The 22,153-nt window shown below is 37.7% G+C and overlaps 1 protein-coding gene across 3 annotated transcripts; it reads right to left on the reverse strand.

Moving 5' to 3' along the window:
- Positions 1-2,016: 2,016 nt before the first annotated feature.
- LOC306995307 (globoside alpha-1,3-N-acetylgalactosaminyltransferase 1-like) lies at positions 2,017-16,987 on the reverse strand. 3 transcript variants are annotated; one of them, XM_079606799.1, is made up of 8 exons: positions 16,886-16,987; positions 5,271-5,300; positions 5,104-5,139; positions 4,886-4,930; positions 3,883-3,927; positions 3,558-3,590; positions 3,335-3,469; positions 2,017-3,189 (listed from the first exon to the last, which is right to left on the reverse strand). In XM_079606799.1, the coding sequence occupies exons 1-8, from the start codon at positions 16,945-16,947 to the stop codon at positions 2,499-2,501; spliced, it is 1,077 nt and encodes a 358-aa protein (XP_079462925.1). In that variant the 5' UTR covers positions 16,948-16,987; the 3' UTR covers positions 2,017-2,498. The 3 variants fall into 3 exon arrangements, with proteins under 3 accessions (XP_079462925.1, XP_079462927.1, XP_079462926.1); XM_079606801.1 differs by lacking the exon at positions 16,886-16,987 and adding an exon at positions 12,006-12,140; XM_079606800.1 differs by lacking the exon at positions 3,883-3,927.
- Positions 16,988-22,153: the final 5,166 nt, after the last annotated feature.

Genomic DNA, 22,153 nt, shown 5'->3' on the forward strand with positions numbered 1-22,153 from the left:
CTCACCACCAAGGAGTAACCTCAGAGTGCAGTCTGGACGATGGGGACGTGTCGCTCCGCCCACCAACAATTTCATTGGTTTATAATACAGCAATCTTATTGGAGTAGACACTTGAGGCATGAGCATGCGCATTCCTTTATGTACGAGTTTAAGAATGATCTTCTACGCAGTTTGGCCGTAGGCTACTACGCATGGCATACGCATAATGATCAATTAAATAATGTTTTTATTAACTTAATACGAGTTACAGTTAATACGACTTAATAAGTTAAATTAAGTTACTGTACAACAAACAATCCCTTCAAGGCAGACCGCCGTGTAATATCGTTTTATAGCAGCTTTACAAAAAGTAATATAAGCCTAAGCATTAATATTGAGCAGTTTTAGAGCTGGGCGATATAAAGAAATATGCTGCTGATATAAATCATACGATGTTTTAGATTAAGCTAAATTATATTTATTAATTTACCCAGCAGATAAGTCAATGCCACTTTAAGTGAGCAATGATCATGACTGCATTAAATTATAGCATTGCAAGGAGAGATAGCCTATTAGGCTGATAGTAGACAATATTTTCCGAATGTCATGCAGGGCTGCGTCATTTTACATCATTAATGTATGCTTCTTAATTTTTCCATTAGGATTGGTGAATAAAAACAAACTCGGGATTTTACACTACATAATGATAATTCACTGTATTTCAGTAAGACACAGTTCCGAAAGTGACAAATAAGACAAAAATAGGCTACCAAATAATACAAGGCCTTGCCATTTTTTTTTTTTTTTTTTTTTGCGTACAATGGGAATTTAAAAACCTGTAGTGCTAAAAAGTGGAAAACAAATCTACTAAACCAGATATTATGTCCATCTATAGCAAATAATATTATTTATGTGCTCAATTTAAGTAAGTAGGTAATAAAAAAGTAACTATTTGAAGTAGGTTACTGTTAGGCTATAGGCACAGATTTACAGCGGTGATTTATTTTAATAGTACCTATGCCAGTGTTAATATTTGAAACAATTTTTAACAGGTAAACAAGGAAATATGAGTTTGCCATTAAACATTTTATTTGCACTTTGTGCCAAAAAATGCAAGCATTGGAGAACAAATCTCGTTAAAAATTTAAAATCAGCTGCTTGCGTTCGGGTTTGTCCGATGTCTTTCCTTTAATACAGCGATTTATCATAATTTGCGTAAAATCCCGAGTTTGAGCTGGTCCACCGACCCTGATGGAAATATGAAAACAACTCTATTAAGTAGGCCTACACTGAGGTGCTGTCACCAAGTGTTCGTTTTTAAACAATAACTTTGTCTATTCTGTGTCTTAACAATAAAACATTAGCCAATAGATCTTAACTAAAATTACCACGGTAAACCGATAATAAGATACGATTAGAGTTAGCATTTAATATTTCTTTAATATGGACAAATCATTCACAAAAATAGTACATAAAGAATGCGCATGCTCAGGCTTGAATCATCTGGGCCAATAAGATTGCTGTATAATAAGCCAATTAAATTGGGGGTGGGCGGAGCGACACGTGTAACCCCGCCCTAAAGTGTCGCCACGCCCCATCGTCCAGACTGCACTCTGGGGTACTACCCACCAAGTGCACAGGGGTGAAAATTACAGTTACAAGTTACAATAGGCTACATCAGCCTCAGCGTAATCTGTCAAAAGGACGGACGGTTTCAGATTTTTCCGTCACTGCTAAAAAATTCTGTCAATGATGGAAATTGTTTGGTTAACGCAACCTGTAAGGTAAAAAAATCATACTGTAATCATACAATATTATTCTTGATTTGTGTATGTAAATGTGATCATAATATTCATACATATTTTCTCTTGTTTGTAGTTTTACAAAAAAAAAATATATATATATATATATATATTGAGAAGAACAATCACCAGTAAAGTAACTAAAGTTATGAAGACTGCTTTCTGGAGTTCATTTCTCAAATTGTAGCCTACACTATCTTTTAAGCCTTTGATCAAGCTATGCAACTGGTCAGAACAGAATAGTGTAGGTATTTTATTTAAAGAGAAAATAGAACTAATCATAGAATAAATCATCAATAGAACAAACAATCAATGCTCATATATTGGTTATCCCAAATATTATTTGTTTGCTTTGTTTGTTAATTTTGCCTAATTACCAAGTGGTACATATGAAAACATGGTTTTCTTAAAACAAACAAACAAACAAACAAACAAAAGTATACATATATTCAGAATTTGCTAGTAACATCCAAAAACCAATCAACCTCAAAAAATGGCATGTGATCCATTAGTAATGTCAGTATTCATAAACAAAATAGAACGCATACTAGATCATGCTGAAAAGTAAATTTATATTATATTTATGCAGTAGTACCCAGAAACCCAATTTTTCAAGTTCATAATTGGTTCAGCTTCAGATCAGTTTTCTGGTCCTAAACCTCCTCCCTCAAATCCTTTAAAAAACACAGCATGTCAGCTGAATGCTGACAACAGCTGCTACACGTTTGGGCGAACTTCTGCATTGTTTTTAGCTACATGAGAGAAGCGAATTATTTTCACTTGGCCCACAGCAGCATTGATGTCCCGCCACAGATATTCAGGAGAGAGAAGTTTACTGGGTTTGGTATAAAGGAAATACTTGTTCAAGTGAGACTCCTCGTGCCATATCGCCTCGATGGAGTTTGCAATGTCAATATTCAGCTGTTCCCAGCAGGTTTTGGTGAGATGATGTACATCAGCCAATGAGCCACCAAATGCAGCAGCCGTGTAATAATAATCACCTTCCCCAGCTGGAATGAATGCTTGAGACTCTGGTCTACGCTCATATGAGAATTGATCTCTTGGATAATCAAAGAACCAAGGATGTATCACACCGACCAGACGACCCAAAGACTCCACTCCCCAGCGGCCATAGAACTTTGCATCCACGTCCAGGCAGAAAATATAGTCAGCTTCATTGGCCAGTTCGTTCTTTATTAGTTTTTCTAGTATTTCCATCCTGCCCATACTTATGTCCTGCCATCTGTCCAAACTCGGAACCCTCCGAACTGTCAAATGATGATTTTCACCCATCTTTACTTCAGGAACTGCTTCTGGTTGATCCGTAAACAAGTAGTAATGCACTCGAAATCCAACAAAGTAATGCTCCTCCGCTGACTCCAGAAAATCTTTGAGGAAACGTGTGTATCTAACAAACAGACACAGCGAGATATATCCTGATTAGCTTATCACTTTATTCTTTACTCATTTCTATTTTCAAAAACAAAGAAAGAAATACAAAGGAGGGGATAGGAATGAGAAATATTGAAAGATGAGAATCATGAGGAACTCACTTTCCCAAAGCGAAGACAGTGGTCGCTATGGTGAGATTATGTTGTTTGTAGATAGAATCAATCAGTGTTGGGTCAAAGGTTCCCTCCCAAATGATTGGGGCTAACCATGGTGTCATAGAGACAACATCTGTCCGACTGTATGAAAAACACAAAACATACACAGCACTTTAATCATGGGTGGAAATGGGCAAAAACAAGTTAATACTAAAAATATAATACTCACCCTACCAAGGTGCTGGGTTGGTTGTACAGAAACCTGTAACACAAATTACATTTCATCTGGTCATCTGATCAGAACCATAAAAACAGCCATGAACCAAGAATGTTTCTAAGCTGAGCAGTCAGTAACTATGGATCAAATTCACATTTATCAGCTTAATGGATAACAGTGTATACTTGAACAAGATTTTACTTTTTTTTTTATCCAAGAAACGTGCTAAGAAAACTAAATTACAAAATATTTGGCGTAAATTATTCCTTTTGATTGTGTGTGTCCATACCAAGTATACCAAGTATAAACAGAGCATAAGAAATAAAGTTTTACAGACCCTGGAGATGAGCGCAATCCAAAGTCCTCAAGTTTCTCTTCTGACCTGATAATAACAGAATCTATCTCTTACTCATATGAATTATGATGGTGTGCGTTTTGGTGTACATAAGAATATACATACAGTAAGCTGGTAACCTTTTGGTCTAATGTATTTCAGACGCTCAACACATATATTGAGTTCACGCGCGTGATCTAAGTAACTAAACCTATGCGCGTGAACTCGACAATCGACTACTTTGGACTTCGACCGAAAACAGGAACTAAATACAGGTATGTGCGGTGGCTGATATAACATCATTTTTATTCATATCTTTCACATCTACTGCAGTCAGATTCACTCGTGTTCACTCTGAAGGAATCATCTAACATGGCTGGGCACTTGTAATGACACATCAAGGATGATAAGAGAAATAAAAGCAGGTTTAAAACGTGCCCCATTCAAGTCAATAGGGTGCAAATTTTAAAAAGAGGATAACACAGTGTAGGCAACACATATTTTTGTCGTTGTTCTCTGTATTGACAACACTCCAAATTTACTAAAAATTGAGCTCAATGTTAAAATTGACCGGAGTTCTCCTTTAAGTGGAGGCATACTTCTCCTCCAACACATGACAGGTGGATACAGGACATTTTCTACTGTATTGGACTTGAAATGTTAAGATACTCACTCTCTGGTTCACTTAAATCATTTTTTATAAGACTTGGGATCCCTTTTTAAATGACATTAAGGGTTTACCTTGTGCACCTGTAACTAGCAATGGTACATCATTTTTGTTTATTAGAAGGATCTTTGTAGGGGGAATTTAATGATTATTATTAAATGATATATATTTTTTCCAATTAATAATGGACAATATCTTACTGTTTACTGTTTATGATGTCTTATTCTGTACTGTCACTGGAAACCAATAAAAATATTTGGAGTAAATTATTCCTTTTGATTGTGTGTCCATACCAAGTATACCAAGTATAAAGAGCATAAGAAATAAAGTTTTACAGACCCCGGAGATGAGCGCAATCCAAAGTCCTCAAGCTTCTCTTCTGACCTGATAATAACAGAATCAATCTCTTACTAATTTGAATTATGATGGTGTGCGTTTGGTGTACATAAGAATATACATACAGTAAGTAAGTACAGATTGTGCATGTGTTTATTTGTTTTGTGTGTGTGTTGAAGAGAGAGATCAGATGTATATGTATGCATTACATCATTACTTACTTTCTGAAGACTTGTTCTATCATCTGTTGTTTGCAACTGAAAACAGTAAAAAAAAGTAATTATGTATATATATATATATATATAGCAATGCAATCTTCCTAAATCAAGAGTACAACACATCTGCATCTGCACTGTTTTTGTCGTGGATATGTCTGTACTAAACTCACCTGTTCTGGTTGGTGCTTATGTAAATTAACCTGTGAAAAAAGACATTACTTCATGAGGACAGAAATATATTTCATTTAAAGAAGACATGATTAAATATGTGTGCATACATGGTGCTGGTTCATGTTTAGAGCATGTTGTTACATTACATACTATTGTTGGGTCAATGACATGACGTGCATATTTTTGTGTCCAAGTGCATTATTTCCTTTTAAAATAATTTGATAAATTCACAACATATATCACTTTATTCTATAAAACCTGTTTAGTTTAAATTCATTTTTAGTACATTTAAATAATACACATTATTTTATGTGTTGTGATCTTTAACCCCCAAAATGTCATAAAATGTATTTAACCCCAAACGCAACGCTGAACAGGCAGAGGTGAAGGAACAGCGCTGAAATGGTCTTTTGTGACGTTTGAATTATCCGCTGTAATGCGACCTCATGCGTAATACAGTGCAGTGATTGGGTTAAAAGAGTTTATTCTCATGAATAAAGCGAGAAATGCTCAGACACTATGTAAATTAATATAGGCTACCGTCCAGCAGTGGCAGCCAATCACCACTCCGAATAACGCATGTACCTCACTTTGGTGAATTGGTTCAAAATTCTTTGATTTTTAAACCAGAAGTAGCTCAGAAAAACTAAAAAAGGCTTCAGTTATCAAAGTAGTGTTGTCGCCACCATTTCATGAGACGCTGTGGGCCCTATCTTACACCCGGCACAATGCAGCGCCAAGTGCGACGCAATTAAGTGTTTTTTTGCTAGTTTCAGTCCGACACAGTTCTCATTTTCACATCCTGCGCTGCGTTGTTGAAATAGCAAATGCATTTGCGCCCATTTGTGCGCCCATGGGCATGCTGGTCATTGTTGGCACGTTGCTATTTTCAGGCAACAGAAATAGAGCGCGTTAGTAATGTGTGCCCATAGGCGGGTCCACAACGCGCGTACACTCTGCTTATTAAACACACAGGGACGCACAGCAGCACACAAACATGCCAAATATTTAAAATAAAAGGATTACAATATAAAAGATTATTATTGTGTATATAAAGATATGGTGGAATCCGGCTTGTCCCGTAGATGGTCTGCTTGCTCACTTTTACCTCACGCACGAGCAGTTGCCTCACTCCACGCGCTCTAGAGATGCGTTCTGTCTTTTTTTCCACTGTCAAATATTCCGTCACGAAATAGTGAATTCACCATGACGCGAGCGCAACTAGCATTTGAAGGGAATGGGAGATGAGACTCTGATTGGTTTAACACACGTAAATCCCAAAACACACCCACATTACTCATTAAGAGAATAGGGACAACCCTTTTAGACCATGCGCCTGATGCGACCATTTTTCCCATCGTTAAACTAGCAAAAGTGGATTCGGACACGCCCTAAGGCCCCATCCACACTACTGCGTTTTCGTTTAGAAACGGAGACCTTTTGCTACGTTTGCACGCACCTCCCGTCCAGTCTACAACGGCAAAAACGAAGACCTAAAACGAAGAAGTTTAGAAATGCTCCGACCCCGTTTTGAATCTCTGGAGGGCGTTTTAGTGAAGACGGTCAAAACGGAGGACTTTACAAACGATGACGCAGAGGCTCACGCTCGGCTCTATGATTGGGTGTCATCAGTCATGGCGTATCCTTCCCCGATTCGTCAGACACCCGTCACATAAATGCGTGTGTGTGTGTGTGTGTGCCGTGTGTGTGTGTCGTGTGTGTGTGTGTGCGTGTGTGTCGTGTTGGTTTTCCCTACATTGTGGGGAAATGTCTCCACATGGATAATAATATTATTAGCAGTAAATGTTTTGTAAAAAACAAAGATAATAACAGCACCTTTCAGCCTGTCAACCTTTCATCAAAACATGACATCTCAAATATACAGTAGTAGTACATTAAAGGTTTTTTGTGCTTGACAAACTTGTTTTGCCGTTGGAGGGGCGTAGCACCAAATGTTGGGCCCCGGTCACAGAACCAAGAGGCGGGACCCTCACTACAGCATAATATATATCAATTTGTCACTGCGTCCTAAACCTACACCTTTGTTATTGTAAGAGGTTAACGACCCCTAGTGGCGAAAAAAGATTACATATTGTAGCTTTAAGCTGTACCTTTATCTGTACTTATCGTTAATACGTGTTTCCCAAAACGTTCTTAGTTAAGTATACCTTCTGTAAGTCATACGTTCGGAAGGTTGGTCTGGACCACTCTTAGCTTTACCTTATCACTGTTGCAGGTCTATATACGAAAATCATTCTAAAGTTTTAATACACCCAGACAGTGTTCAATTAGGCTAATTCAGGTGTTTTCATGCAAAGAATAAACTTGTCAGTACACTGATTGTTGTAAGATTTTCTATTATAATATTATAATTTAATGAATTATATTATCCAAAGTTACATCAGCTGGCAAACCATTAAAGACTTAATAGTATATTTAAAGGGAATGATTGTGGTGGGGAGTTTGCTCAAACTATGGCAGCGATCAGGGTCCGAAATTAACTTTTTGGCTCACCTACCATGGGGACTGGTAGATGAAAAAATCTACCAGCCAAGCATATTTTTTACCGGCCAAAATAATAAACAGCCTTTTTGTGTCACATATACATTCATTTCAGGTATTATGTTGAATACAAACATAAAATCTCTATATTAATTTAAACAGTATCTGGAGACAAACATTAACCAAATGTTACAGAGCCATAGGAAAGCATAGAGCTCGCAATGTCAGTATCAGCAGGCCTATTATTTTACTGTATTTACACAATTATTTTGAGGTAAACCAAAAGCTTAACAAAATCTGAGAAATAACCAATACTGGCCCACGTCTACTAATTAGTCTTTAAAAACTACCTACAAAAACACTAGTCTAGCTACAGGAAAAACATTTTCACATAACAGAACACTCCATAACGTTTTGTGAAATAGGGCTTATTCACAGTCTTTCCTTTAGATAGGTGGGCAAATGCATTTTTGTCTCATACATTGTTTTAGTTGTCTCATACGATGTTTTAGTTTGGCAGGGTCGCCGCTAGCTTAGCTTAGCATAATGAATGGAATCCTTTGTTGCCAGCTAGCATGTCCTGAGTAAAAGTTATCAATAAAACAAAACAAATCACCTAATTACTTCTTTTGGCCTGCGTTGCGTATTCACAACGAGTACAAACAGTGATGCAGATTAAGACTAAAAAACTGAAAAAACGTGCAATTTCGCAGAATTTGTGTTCATATTAAGATTATTTTTATCTGACTACACATTGTATACATAGTATAGGTTACAAGCTTTAGAATTTGAAAATGTCTGTTTGTAAATGTTAAAAGACGATTTTCGCAAGACATTTGTTTTCCCTTGACCCTTGCCACTGTTATATAGTCTTACATATAGCACAATGAGTTTTAACAATATGCAACCATTGTATATCGACAAGAAATATTAATTGAAATTCACCTAGGCCCTACGTGTGTGTAGCTGCATACATGAGAATGCTTTGAAGCGCTACCACAGCTCATGATGCACAAGGGAACGTCTGCCAATTCCACTAACTGCGTTAAAACGTATAATTTGTTTTCATTAAAATTACTTTTAATATTTAAAAACACACATTTTCAAATTCCAAAGCTTGTAGAAGGTTCCTGTAAGACTGACTTACAAGTAAAATTTTGACAATACTTCCCTTCATGTATGTAGCCTGTATTCTGCAGAAAAATACTGTAATTCACCAAAAGGGTTTTTTCATGTTCAAAATGGTTGAAGTATGTTCTTTGTGACTAGACTGGCTTACTACATGTGAAATTGTCCCAATACCTCCCTTAATGTAGCCTATTTACAGTAAACTATTTTTACTGTAAATAGGCTTTTTACTGTAAAGGGTTTTTGGTGACTTACTACAGGTGAATAATGCAAAATTTCACCTGACTATCAACGTACTAAAACTTTGGAACATGAATAGAAAAACTATTTACAGTAATAATAATAATAAAAAAAGAGTTAAATCGAGATATTGGCTGGACATACAGTAGCCTAGGATAAGTCAGCCTGCCCACTAGGCATTTACTATAACACTGGAAGTATCGTTCATTTGAATGAATATTTGGACGTTTATATATTTTTGTGAGTGGAATTTGCAGACGGTCCCTTTAGAAAATGCAGCGAATATCAAACCTTAAACTTACTTCACTGCGCTCTCGGACTGGTTGCTCTCCCATGTATGCAAAGTTAAATGCAACTGCAGAATTTCATGTTAAGCTTTTTCTTTTTAACAGGCTCAGGAAGGAAAATGCCATAAACGTGAAACGTTGCACGTTCATATAAGCTCTTGTCTGTAGGCTATATAGTTTCCCTCCCATAGAGCCTATTATTACGAAAAAGCTTAACGTCAATGCAGTAAGACAGTGATATTATAACTCAGTAGCCAATACACCTTATTGAACATGCAACACACATTGCATGTTAAGCGTTTTATAATGGTTTTCTATGGGTGTTGTTCATAACATATAATCTGATCAGATATAATCTGTTTGCCTCTATAAAGTAGGCTATGCTTTATTAATAAGGTATGCTTATATTGTGTACTAAATTTGGTGCTTCTATATCACTCACATTAAAGGGATACTTCACCTCTGGAAAGATGAATGTGTATTTAAAATGGGTCATTTATGTAGTAGAAATGTGAAATTATTTTTTTAATTTGGAGCCTTCTAGACTGAGAAAAGCCAGAAAATGTATTTGTGGCTCATGTGGACGAAAGACACCAACTCCCAGAATCCACTTGTTTCGCTGCCCTACGAGGCCACTCCCAAGTCACGCCTACTGGTAAGAGAGCAGTTAAACAACAAGGCTAGGCTACTAGTGAGTCTCCGTGACGAGTCTGCCTGGGATTTCGAGATCGCCAAAAATGTTCGGGATTCGGGCTCTTGCGTTCTACAGTCGCCATTCATTATGTTTACTGTGGCGAGCAGGACAAGACTGACGGCCGCGGGAGAACGCGGCCGTCAGTACAGGGCCAATACAGGGCAAATACCTGTATTTACATCCTGTTTTCGGTCGAAGTCCAAAGTAGTCGATTGTCGAGTTACCTATGATCACGCACGTGAACTCGACAATCGACTACTTTGGACTTCGACCGAAAACAGGATGTAAATACAGGTATTTGCGCTGGCTGAAATAACATCATTTTTATTCATATCTTTCACATCTACTGCAGTCAGATTCACTCGTGTTCACTCTGAAGGAATCATCTAACATGGCTGGGCACTTGTAATGACACATCAAAGATGTTAAGAGGCTAAAAGCAGGTTTAAAGCGTGCCCCATTGAAGTCAACAGGGTGCAAATTTTAAAAAGAGGATAACACAGTGTAGGCAGCACAGATTTTTGTCGTTGTTCTCTGTATTGACAGCACTTCAAATATACAAAAAAATGAGCTCAATGTTAAAATTGACCGGAGTTCTCCTTTAACATAGATGTTACTGTATTTTGTCGAATTCATTGTTGTGATAACGGTTTTACGTGTTCTAAACCATTGTTGTAAAAGAACATTCGAACATACCCACATCATTTGCCAAAAGACAGATTAATCTTTATGTATAACACATGCTATATTTATTTACATGGCCATAAACACCAGACGTGATAAACAATGTCAATAAACTAAACACAAGCCTAAAGCAATAATACTTTCCTTACATAAACATAACCGAATGCTACATTTTGGAATATATAAAATTGACCTGTACGTTTATGGGACTTGTCTTTGTCGACAGAACCAGCTGCAATCGGTAAAGAATAATTGTGTTCCATAACACCTGCACGAAACAAGCTAACGTTTGGTGCTTGATAGACGCTACCATAGACATGTATAAAGGCTAGATGGCTTACCGGCGCTGAGAGCCAATGGGACCCGACGACGTCACACGGCGGCCATCTTAGGACAGCACCGCTCGTCCAGTTATAACATTAAAGTCTATTGTGCATGTAGTGCTGAAATAACTATATTTTGCTAAATTTTCAACCGATTTTCAAACGGCTTGGTGTGTCATAAATGTCAGGGATGCCATGAAACACACAGCTACGCTGCAATGTTAAGCGTTTCTCAAAACGTGAAGCTACAATTTAAACATCGGCATCAGCACAAATCATAGCCACGTTAATAAGGTTTGTAATAAACCAAACCGTTTGTAAATCCGTCAAGAATTCAGCAAGTTACGAGCATTTGTCACTCACCTTCCGTCCACAGCAGCAGGGAGCAGCAGCGCAGTCTCCTGACCTAAGATGGCCGCCAAGTTGACGACACAGCTGACTCCGCCTTGAGCCATCTAGCCTTTATACATGTCTATGTTTATACATGTCTATGGACGCTACAACCATAGACATGTATAAAGGCTAGATGGCTTACCGGCGCTGAGAGCCAATGGGACCCGACGACGTCACACGGCGGCCATCTTAGGACAGCACCGCTCGTCCAGTTATAATATTAAAGTCTATTGTGCATGTAGTGCTGAAATAACTATATTTTGCTCAATTTTCAACCGATTTTCAAACGGCTTGGTGTGTCATAAACGTCAGGGATGCCATGAAACACACAGCTACGCTGCAATGTTAAGCGTTTCTCAAAACGTGAAGCTACAATTTAAACATCGGCATCAGCACAAATCATAGCCACGTTAATAAGGTTTGTAATAAACCAAACCGTTTGTAAATCAAGAATTCAGCAAGTTACGAGCATTTGTCACTCACCTTCCGTCCACAGCAGCGCAGTCTCCTGACCTAAGATGGCCACCAAGTTGACGACACAGCTGACTCCGCCTTGAGCCATCTAGCCTTTATACATGTCTATGGCTACAACTACAACAACTTCCGCATTTGTCCAGGACTCCACGCAGTACCAGGGGGGCAGTGTTCCGAAAGACATTGAATCCGACCTGGGCGCCGCCATTGGCTAGCGGACCCCCACCTGCTGTTAGCATTCCATTGACTCCCATTCATTTTGGCGTCACTTTGACAGCGAATAACTTTACATCTGAGGCGTTTAAAGACACCGTTTGTCCATTGTTTATTTCTAAAGAAACACGAAAATGTATAAAAGGCTCCATTACCTTGTATCTTACGTTATGGCCCCGTAGAAGCAGTTTTTGTAAAAATAGGCTAACGATTGCGTCATACCCGCGCGACTCTGTCGCACAAGTCGAAAAATTACCGTATGGACAGGCAGAGAAGCTCGCAAGCAATCGGGAGGACGTGGAGGCATAAAGTCAAGGGAGAAGCCCATAGAGAGTGATAAAGTTGCTCCCGTTGCTAGCTCATGGACAGCAAATACCCACGCTCTCCGTCTCTGCGAGATTCGGAAGGGAATGATTCAGATTTCTCTCGGCACAACTACTAGAAGATCTACAGGTTGCTCACGTCACATCTAGGTCGTCAAGCTCAGTTTGAGCCTGCGCAGTTCGCCTTGTGATCAGGAAGTGAGTGCTTCTAATTGACTTAATTTCTCTCCGTTGAAACCTATGGGGTCGCTGTGTCCAGTTTATATACTGTCTATGCGCAGTACGAGCGGAAACCGAGGGTAACGCGAATATGGCCCTGTCCCAAATGGCACACTCCGGACTTGTGGACTTCCTCAGAGTCCACACTTTGCTGACGTCATGTAGTGCAGACCTAAAGGGCCCTTGGCGCGAGTCCACGAGGGCGCATTGAGAGGTATTTTTGGGACAGACTCGATCGTCACGCCGGAAATAGGAAGACGGTCCGGTTGTTGTTTAAATATTATATTTCTACATTTATATATGACTCAGTAAAGCCCTGCCATTCGGTTCTATTTATTTAATGAATCATAATGCGATCGTAGCCTATTATTCAGCAAGCTATTTATGTTTATAAAATATAAATATATTTATATTTATGTTTGAGACATCAACCACTGGTTGATGATCATAATGTTTGTATAAACTGTAGGTAATAACTGGTAAAATGTACACATAGGTCATAAAAACCATAATGATATTTACACTTAAATATTTTCTTCTCATCCATGTTAACGTGAGCGAAAGCTCCTCCCATTCGTTGTCTGATTGGCCTTTCGCAAATTCGCAAGGATTCCTGGGTAGTTAAAGTGCGTGAAGCCTGCATCTATGCGGGCTTCGCGGAAGACCGCTTCAAGGGTACAAAGGGGGCGCTGCTGAGCACACTTCAGAGAGTTAAAGTGATGAATGGGACGGTCTACGGACTCGTAGACTCAGCGAGCACGCGCAATTTAAGTCCACGAGACCGAAAGTCCACATCAAGTGCACCATTTGGGACAGGGCCTATGACGCCGCTCACCCCTGCTCACCCCTGGCTCACACGCCCCGTTTCCTTGGTTAAAATCTCAATTTTCTCACGATTTAAAAATAGTTGGAAACATTTGGGATATTGGAAGTAATCCACTTAACAAAATACATAACACTGGCCTTGTGATTTTTGTAAATTTTAAAGCAAAAAATATTGCATATTGTAACCTTAACTTTTTTAACTTAATAAAATCTCTGAATATTTACTTGATGGTTTGAGTTGAACATACAAAAATAATTGACTAAAAATCCAACAGTTCATTTTGTCTAACATTTCACTAAATGAATTTAGTATTTGACTAACCAATTATTTATTTTAAATAAACATAATATATTTGTGAAATTTCTATCAAAATATTTAAGAATGGAGAATTAAACTGATCTGTTTTAAGAACCAAAAATATTAGGCTACTTTATTCAAATCACAAATCACTCACTCTGAAGTCCGAAGTTCACCCACAGAGGGCGAATCCATCATCGGCACGAGAACCAGCGTCACGGTGGAAACTGGATAACAGACTAGATGATTACATTTGAATTAGCTTTTATACAGCGAGTAAGGACATGATTGGATAGATGCGAAGGTAATAAGTGACGTTGACTTGTAATTAAGTCTTTCTGGCAGAACTTATGCTAAAGCTTTCATTTTATTAGTCCAAATCGGAGGAGTTTTTATTGATTGTGCTTGTGTGCATCACTGTAGTAATCACATAATTATTGAACATTCTCAACAAACACTAATCCGCCTGTAGGCTATCCGTGTTTACATTTAAAGTAGCCTATGCGAAAGTGATGAACCCATATTTTGTATTAATATAATGTTAATAGGCTATGTTTCTTTTTACACGGTTCGATACCAAAAAAGTAGCTTGTGACTGAGTATCGACCCTTTGTGAGTCAATTGGAATAAAACTGACAAAGAACTGTCTAGAACTGAACAGGTTGAACTAGCTAAGCAAGTTAAGAGGGTCACATCTTTCAGCAGAACTAAACATTTCCATTTGTGTATGTCAAACATGTTTGTTTTCCAACCTATAACATAAATTCCATTCACCTTTGTTGTTTGTAGCTAAAGGAAAAAAAGACTTCCCTGTTGTTTGCTGTCGTACAAACAACAATGATCGACAAATCAAAACAATTTACTTGATTTTTTGTTGTTGTTGTTGCCATTTTAATAATAAAAAATTGCATACCAGCATACTGGCAGCCTGTGTCATGACAGCTACACTAATAAAACAATGTTGTTAGACAAAAAAAAAAAAAAAAAAAAAAAACGAAATCCCTGACAGGTAAAAGAAAACCCACTCATTATTAGAGTTGTCAAATCTTGATCACAGACAGGGTTCCCATACCACGGTTAACTTCAAATTCAAGGCCCTTTCGAGGACTTTCCAGGTCCAATACCCTCAAATTCAAGGACTTCATGTGGGGACACATTTGTTGTGTCCAACAACAAACATTGAGTTAACATCGCAGTAGTTTCATGTGCGCGTGAATTTCATGGCAACATACAAAACAAAGTAGGCTACCTCACGTGGGAAACGCTTAACGTAACGCTCAAATGCAAATAACGTAAATCAACTATTGTGCATAGGCCACGAAGTGCTGGAGAAATAACACATTAGCGGACCGGAGGGAATAATATGGATTTTTTTCCAGAAAACTTCTTGCACAAAATATATTCAAGCACTTTCAAGGACTTGTATCTATGCGTGTTTATTTTCAAAAACTTTCCAGGGCCTTGATTTTTTTTTTTTTTCAGATTCACAAACTTTCAAGGATTTCAAGGACCCGTGGGAACCCTGCACAGATCAGAACATTCAGAGTGCAAGTACAATCAGAGCTCGCCTATCATATCCACAATGCGTTTACATGCACGTTCCGGCTGACTTTCTCATTAGTTGACATGACATGGTTAAATTCAGATGGTAATATCAAAGTTGGCTGTCCCCCTTAGAGATAATACCCACAGCCTATTTATAATGAAACAATCATATTTAAAAATATGATATAAATATAATAAATAAAAAATTGTTAGGCTACTACTGTACATCTATATTAAATTATTATGGGATCTCCATCAATGCATTCATCATCTTTAATTTTTTTAATAATTTTGTGTCTGTATTTTTAAAATACATTTTTATATTAACATATTTTAATTACAGTATATTTATTTAACAAAAAAAGTACATACTATAAAGTAATTGTAAAGTAAAGTATTAACTTAAACATTATTATTATTTTTTTAAATTCTCTCTAAAGTATTTAAATCAATACTGTGTGCCTTTTGCCCCATGCTGGTGAGCCTTTTGCCACCTCATACATTTATACGATTTTTAAACAACATGAACCACTTTTATGATTTATTTTCATACAAAGTTTATTGCTCCATCAATGTTCAATACAAACCTATATTTTTTTTTTCTGCAATCATTCACTTTGGGAAATCATTCACTTTTAATTCACAAATTATTCCCCTATTGCTCCTAATGTGAATGGAACGTTTTGACGTCACTGCTGGGAAATAGCCTGATGTAGCCTATTGATAAAGGCGCGATTTACCTACGTTGTCGGCTTAATTGGTTTGCATGTAAACCAGGCCAACAGGTTATTTCAATAAGCTGATTTTTGTGAGTTGTCAGCGTAATGGTGCATGCAAACATGCTCAGTGTTGACTGATAAAACAAGTTTTCACCGTACTAGTATGGGTTTTTTTCAGTTCGGTATCTGGATTGATGTGGGAATATACAGGATATATGAGTGTTTTTATGTCATTTGATGAGTTACATGTTAAGCATAATAGCCACAAAAAAGATTTCTTTAAATACTTGCAGATAAGACATTTGGTTAACATTAGACATGCTAGTCTTACCCTGAATAGCTAGTCTTACCCTGATTTCTTTTTGGATATAGATTTTTTCTTAAGGATACTGAAGTTAAACACTTCATATCCCAATTTTACTCTACGATAAGCCATCACAAAGCAGACAATCTGATTTTGTTGCAGAAGGCAAGGAGTAAGAACTTATAATGTGACATTGATGAAAATGACTGGGAAGATATTATCAGACTACCCTTGAATATTTCAGTCTGCAACAGATTCAAAGAAATGCAATTTAATATTGTGCATAGAGTATTTCTCAACTTCTGAAAAATGACTCAAGTACTTCTAATCTAGACACTTTTAAACAATCAAGAACTTGCATTAATTCTGAGGTATTATCACATCAATTCACGAACCAAATAGAAAGTCAAACCAACAAATAGTAATAAAGAGTAATTACATACCCACTCAGTACCATCCCAAAGACTACAAGAGTCATGAAAACAAGATTATGATGGTGTGGCATTATTCCTGGATTACTTGTGTCCACAAAGACATGAAGTAGACTAAACTGGAGGTTAAGCGAGATAAAAACATCAGGAGAGATTTAGAACAAGGAAGGAGGAGTTTGTTGCCATTGTGATTTCAGAGTCAAAAATCCAGGTGGGTCCCTGCAGAGCAAAGGTAAATAATCTCAGTCTCAAAGCTATTAGTCGACGATGATAACATTATAATAAGCCCTAAAGCCTTCACAGGGACAGGATTATTAAAACTCTATTTTACTATTTGAGCATATATACTGTGAAACTCAAATTCATTATGGATTTTAACTCATTGGATGTAAACAAAATAAAAATTTATGAATTCTCTTGAAAATGTAATATTTTTTGTATTTTGTATTTTTTGAGTTAAGGTGAGCCAACCTCAGTAGTCAAATCAAAGGACTCAAGAAATAGCCTAATATTATAGAAAAAACATGCCTGACAGGAAGAAGAGAACAAAGATCCAAACCAGTTGCATGTGAAATTTAAAACCAGGTATTATATATGAGAAGTAACACCCTGATGAATCCACACCGTTTATATACATATATGATCTGTTTGAGGAAGGATCATTGTGTCCTTTGATGATTTAGTCATACAATATAACTTGCCTAGGCAACTTAAAGATTTGTACAATTCAGAGACTCAATTCAATTCACATTTATTTAGCGCTTTTCAAAATAGATATATAATTTCAAAGGGTCTTTACAGAAAATGCGTGTTTTCATCTGTTTTCAGAGGTGGCTGTGTCCAAGAAATATCCATATCAGAAATGTACAATTCTAAGATAATCAGACTGTGATCAAAACTAAAGATAGCAAGGTGACATTGATACAATGTTGAGTTTGTATCCAAACCATAATTTTGGTTGAGAATGACATTTTGATTAATTTTTTTGATGAAATCTGACAGCATGGGTGGGGACATTGACATTGGACTAATATTTATTAGTAGTGGATGATAGAATAATGCAAGCATATCTTTGTGGAATGCTAGTGGGTGTTACCCAATCAGTGAAGCGTTTTAAATCCACTATGGGTATTTAAAACTGCATTACCTTTGTTCTAATCCACTGGGTTTGGATTAGGGGATGGGCCTTCGGGTAAAGCAATTGAAAAACAGTTGCTTCCTCATTGGAGAAAAAAGAACACATAATATTCACACATGCAACTCCTGTTATTGGATCACCTATTTTTTGATATTGGTGACATTGATTATACATTGAGTTGTAGTCGATAGCATAATTTGACCTGGGATTTGAGGCTATCCTGTATCCCTGATCACTCTCAGGTAATTATTTGTATTCCTGAATCTAAGTATTTGATCTAAGTATCTATATCTAAGTATTTCCTTCTGTATAAAAGGTGAGGAACGTAAACAATCTTTATTCAGCCCATAGGGCTGCCAAACTGGAGGGCCACACCTGATCCAGCTAATCAAGTCCTTCAGGCTTATTTGAAAACTACAGGTATGTGTGTTGGAGCAGGGTTGGAACTAAACTCTGCACGCCTATGGCTCTCCAGGAACTGAGTTTTGCCCCAATGGTTTTAAATCGAGGTCCTAGGGACCTATCGTTCTTTACGTTTTGTATGTCTCTCTTGTCTGACACACTGGGGCTAATTTACAAATTTAACATAGAAACAAGCGCAGATCCGAGTGAAGAATCTCACGACAGGGTTCACATGTGATTCATGAAACATTAGAATGCCACCAATCCCATCAATCGAATCATCATACAGTATGTTGATAAATGTGGCGGCTAATAAATAAAGCATTACAGTGTATAGAACATCAGAATATCCCATTTAATATAGGCAATATCACGTACACATGGGAATACACATCTCTCCCAACCTTATTAAACTTAATTACATATATAGAAGATGATTTAAAACGTTGGATGAATTTGCTATTATCTCTTATAGGAAGAATCTCTGCAACAAAAATGGTCATATTACCAAAAATGAATTACCTATTTACAATGATACCAATCCAACTCACTAAGAAATGGTTAGTGTGATGTAGAAGCTGAGGCAGTTAGATCCATTTGCAGAAGTGTATTAATACAGGATACGAAAACGAGGAATGCTGACAAACTCAGGCTGATGATAAACGGAAACTCAGGCAGACATCAGAGGAATACTCAGGCTGGCATTAATAGAAGGACAGTCCAATAATCAAAGTGAAACACAGGCAAAGGTCAGGGCAGGCGGCGAAGGTTCATGAAAACATCAGAGAGTCGAGATTGAGGGTTCAGAGATAACAGGGAAACGTGTGACATCGGCAAATCAATACTTCACAGAGAACAAAAGAAAGAGCAGTCCATATAAAGGGAGGATAAGGATGAACAGGTGATAACGTTGAAGATGACAAGGGAATTCGGCAGGGCTGGACGGTGATGAGTGCAGAAAGGGGAGATGGGAGATGAAGTCTTAACACTCAGGAGAGAGGGATCAAATGACGCCAGGAGGAGGCGTTGTCGGGCGTTCTGTGACAGTTAGACATTAAATAGCAAGATAAATAAATTCTACTGGAAAAATAAAAACACAAGAATAAGCATTACTACATTACAGAAAACAAAGATATGGGAGGATTTAGGGCCACCCAACTTTCAGCATTATTATCTAGCCGCACAATTAAAATGTCTCTGCAAATGGATAAACGGCATGTACTGATGTAATTAAGTCTCATGATTTATACAATAACATGACAATTCGTACAAAATGATTAGCATGTTGGAAAAGTAATCAAATAACTCATAATCCAATAACACCACCCTTTTTTTTCTCATATATGGCATAACCCAAATTTTAGCATGAATAATTCTTCACTTATTAATGAAAAATGGAAAATTGCTGGCATCACATTTATATAATCTGTTCTTAAATAATAATTTCATATTTTTTTTCAGAATTAATAGAAAAATATAATTTAGGGAAAGATCAGTATTTTTATTACATACAAATTAATCATGCTATTAGAACTAAGATTGGCAACCTTCTTCCTAAAACTCAGCGACACAAAAAAATACTATCCAAATTATACACTTAAAGGAACACTCCGACTTTTTGGGACTTTAGCCTATTCAACGTATCCCCCAGAGTTAGATAAGTCCATACATACCTTTTTCATCTCCGTGCGTGCTATAAGTCTGTTTGACAATAGTTCCCAGTATTTATACGGTTAAAATATGTCTGTGTCTCATTTGACTTTGTTTTTTTGTACACTCTGTGACTATACAAATCACAACATGTAAATAGGAAAATGTTTACGTTATTTTGTCACTTATTTGGATTAGTATGCTAGCTGCAACCATTTACATCCAGTCTTTGTGCTAAGCTAGGCTAGCGGTGGGTGCGTCAAACAGACTCATAGCACTCACGGAGATGAAAAAGGTATGTATGGACTTATCTAACTCTGGGGGATAAGTTGAATAGGATAAAGTCCCAAAAAGTCGGAGTGTTCCTTTAATAAATAGACACAACATACCCAATACCTATTAAACAATGGGAAAATTACCGTAACATAATCACAGATGTAAATTTCTGGAAACAAGTCTGCCTAAATACATTTAGGCTAGTTTAAGCAGAAATACCAACGTACAACTAATCCAATTTAAAGTAATATACACACTTAACCCAACATAAACTGTTTAAAATGGGATTATCAAAATCAAAATGTGAACACTGCAATCTCAATACATAAGATTACTTTCATGCCATCTGGTCTTGCCCCCAAGTTACTACATTTTGGAAATAAATTACAGGAGAATTATCTGTGTACCTTAAACGTAATATCCCGGCAAACCCGTCTGTGATGAAGAGGCTGAGGCGGTCGGATCCATCTGCAGTAATTTATTAACACAGGCAATAAGACAGAGATAAGCAGACATAAAACTCAGGCAGGCATATAATGGGGGGACAATCCAGAACACGAAGAGATACACAGGCTAGGGTCAGGGCAGGCGGCGAAGGTTCATAATAAAGTCCAGAGTCCAGAGTCCAGGCAAAGATCTAAGGTCCAGGGGAACACAGGGCACGGAGAAACACCAGGGAGACGCTTGGTAATGTCTGCGGGGCAAAACAAGACTTCGTAAGGGAACAATGGAAGGGACAGTCCAGATAAAGAGGATATAATGGGGAACAGGTGACGGTGATGAGGATGATGGGTGAACCAGGCAGGGATGGAGAGTGATAATGGCAAGAGGGAGTGATGGGAAGTGCAGTTCTAGAACTCAGGAGAGAGGGAGCGAGTGAGACCAGAGGGAGGCGTAGCAGCGCGCTCTGTGACACTGTCATCATCTCTTCTAGGAGACACATTACAAATAAACCCTCCACTGGAACCTACAACACCCTTCTGTCTCTAGTTATCGCCAAGAAAATTATTTTAAATAAAAATAAAATCAGTATTACACAATGGCAACAGCTATTAATAGATCATATTATCCAAGAAAAACAGACGGCTATCCTCAAACAGAAAATAACTAAATTAAAAAAAACATTTGACACCAATGAATAATCTCTAAACATTAGTGTACCCTGAGAGGTGAATTAATGCCTCACCGATTACCTATATTATGTAAAAAAACGCATATCAGGCATGTATCATTGGAACCCTCCTCTTCTCCATTTACACCACATCACTGGGACCCATCATACAGGCTGCTGATGACACACAGCTCTACCTGTCATTTCAACCAGATGATCACAGTAACTGCACGCATCTCAAGTTGTCTGATGGACATCTCGGCATGGATGAAAGAACATCACCTGCAGCTCAACTTGGCAAAGACTGAGCTTCTCGTCCTCCCTGCCAATCCGTCTCTACAGCATGACTTCACTATCCAGCTAGATTCAACTTCAATCACCCCATCAAGGTCGGTCAGAAATCTTGGAGTAACATTTGATGACCAGCTGACCTTCACATACCACATTACAAAGAAAGCACGATCATGCAGCACTGCACAACATGCAGGAAGATCAGGCCTTTCCTAACTGAGCATGTAACACAACTTCTCGCCCAGGTCTTAGTTATCTCTAGGCTTGATTACGGCAATGCTCTTCTGGCTGGACTTCCATCATGTGCAACTAAACCTCTACAAATGATCCAGAATGCTGCAGCTTGCCTTGTCTTCAACGAGCCCAAAAGGGCCCACGTCACTCCTCTGTTCATCTCTCTGCACTGGCTACC

This window comes from Phoxinus phoxinus (assembly GCF_949152265.1).
Source record: "Phoxinus phoxinus genome assembly, chromosome: 3".
Lineage (NCBI taxonomy): Eukaryota > Metazoa > Chordata > Actinopteri > Cypriniformes > Leuciscidae > Phoxinus > Phoxinus phoxinus.

Bases quoted from the DNA above. Each gene is read 5' to 3' on its own strand.
- LOC306995307 (XM_079606799.1), bottom strand. From the start codon at position 16,947: ATGCCACACCATCATAATCTTGTTTTCATGACTCTTGTAGTCTTTGGG. The intron at 5,301-16,885 runs GTATGTAATTAC...CTTTTTTCACAG, and splicing joins TTTGGGATGGTACTGAGTGG to GTTAATTTACATAAGCACCA. The intron at 3,470-3,557 runs GTGAGTATTATA...TTTTTCATACAG, and splicing joins CAACCCAGCACCTTGGTAGG to TCGGACAGATGTTGTCTCTA.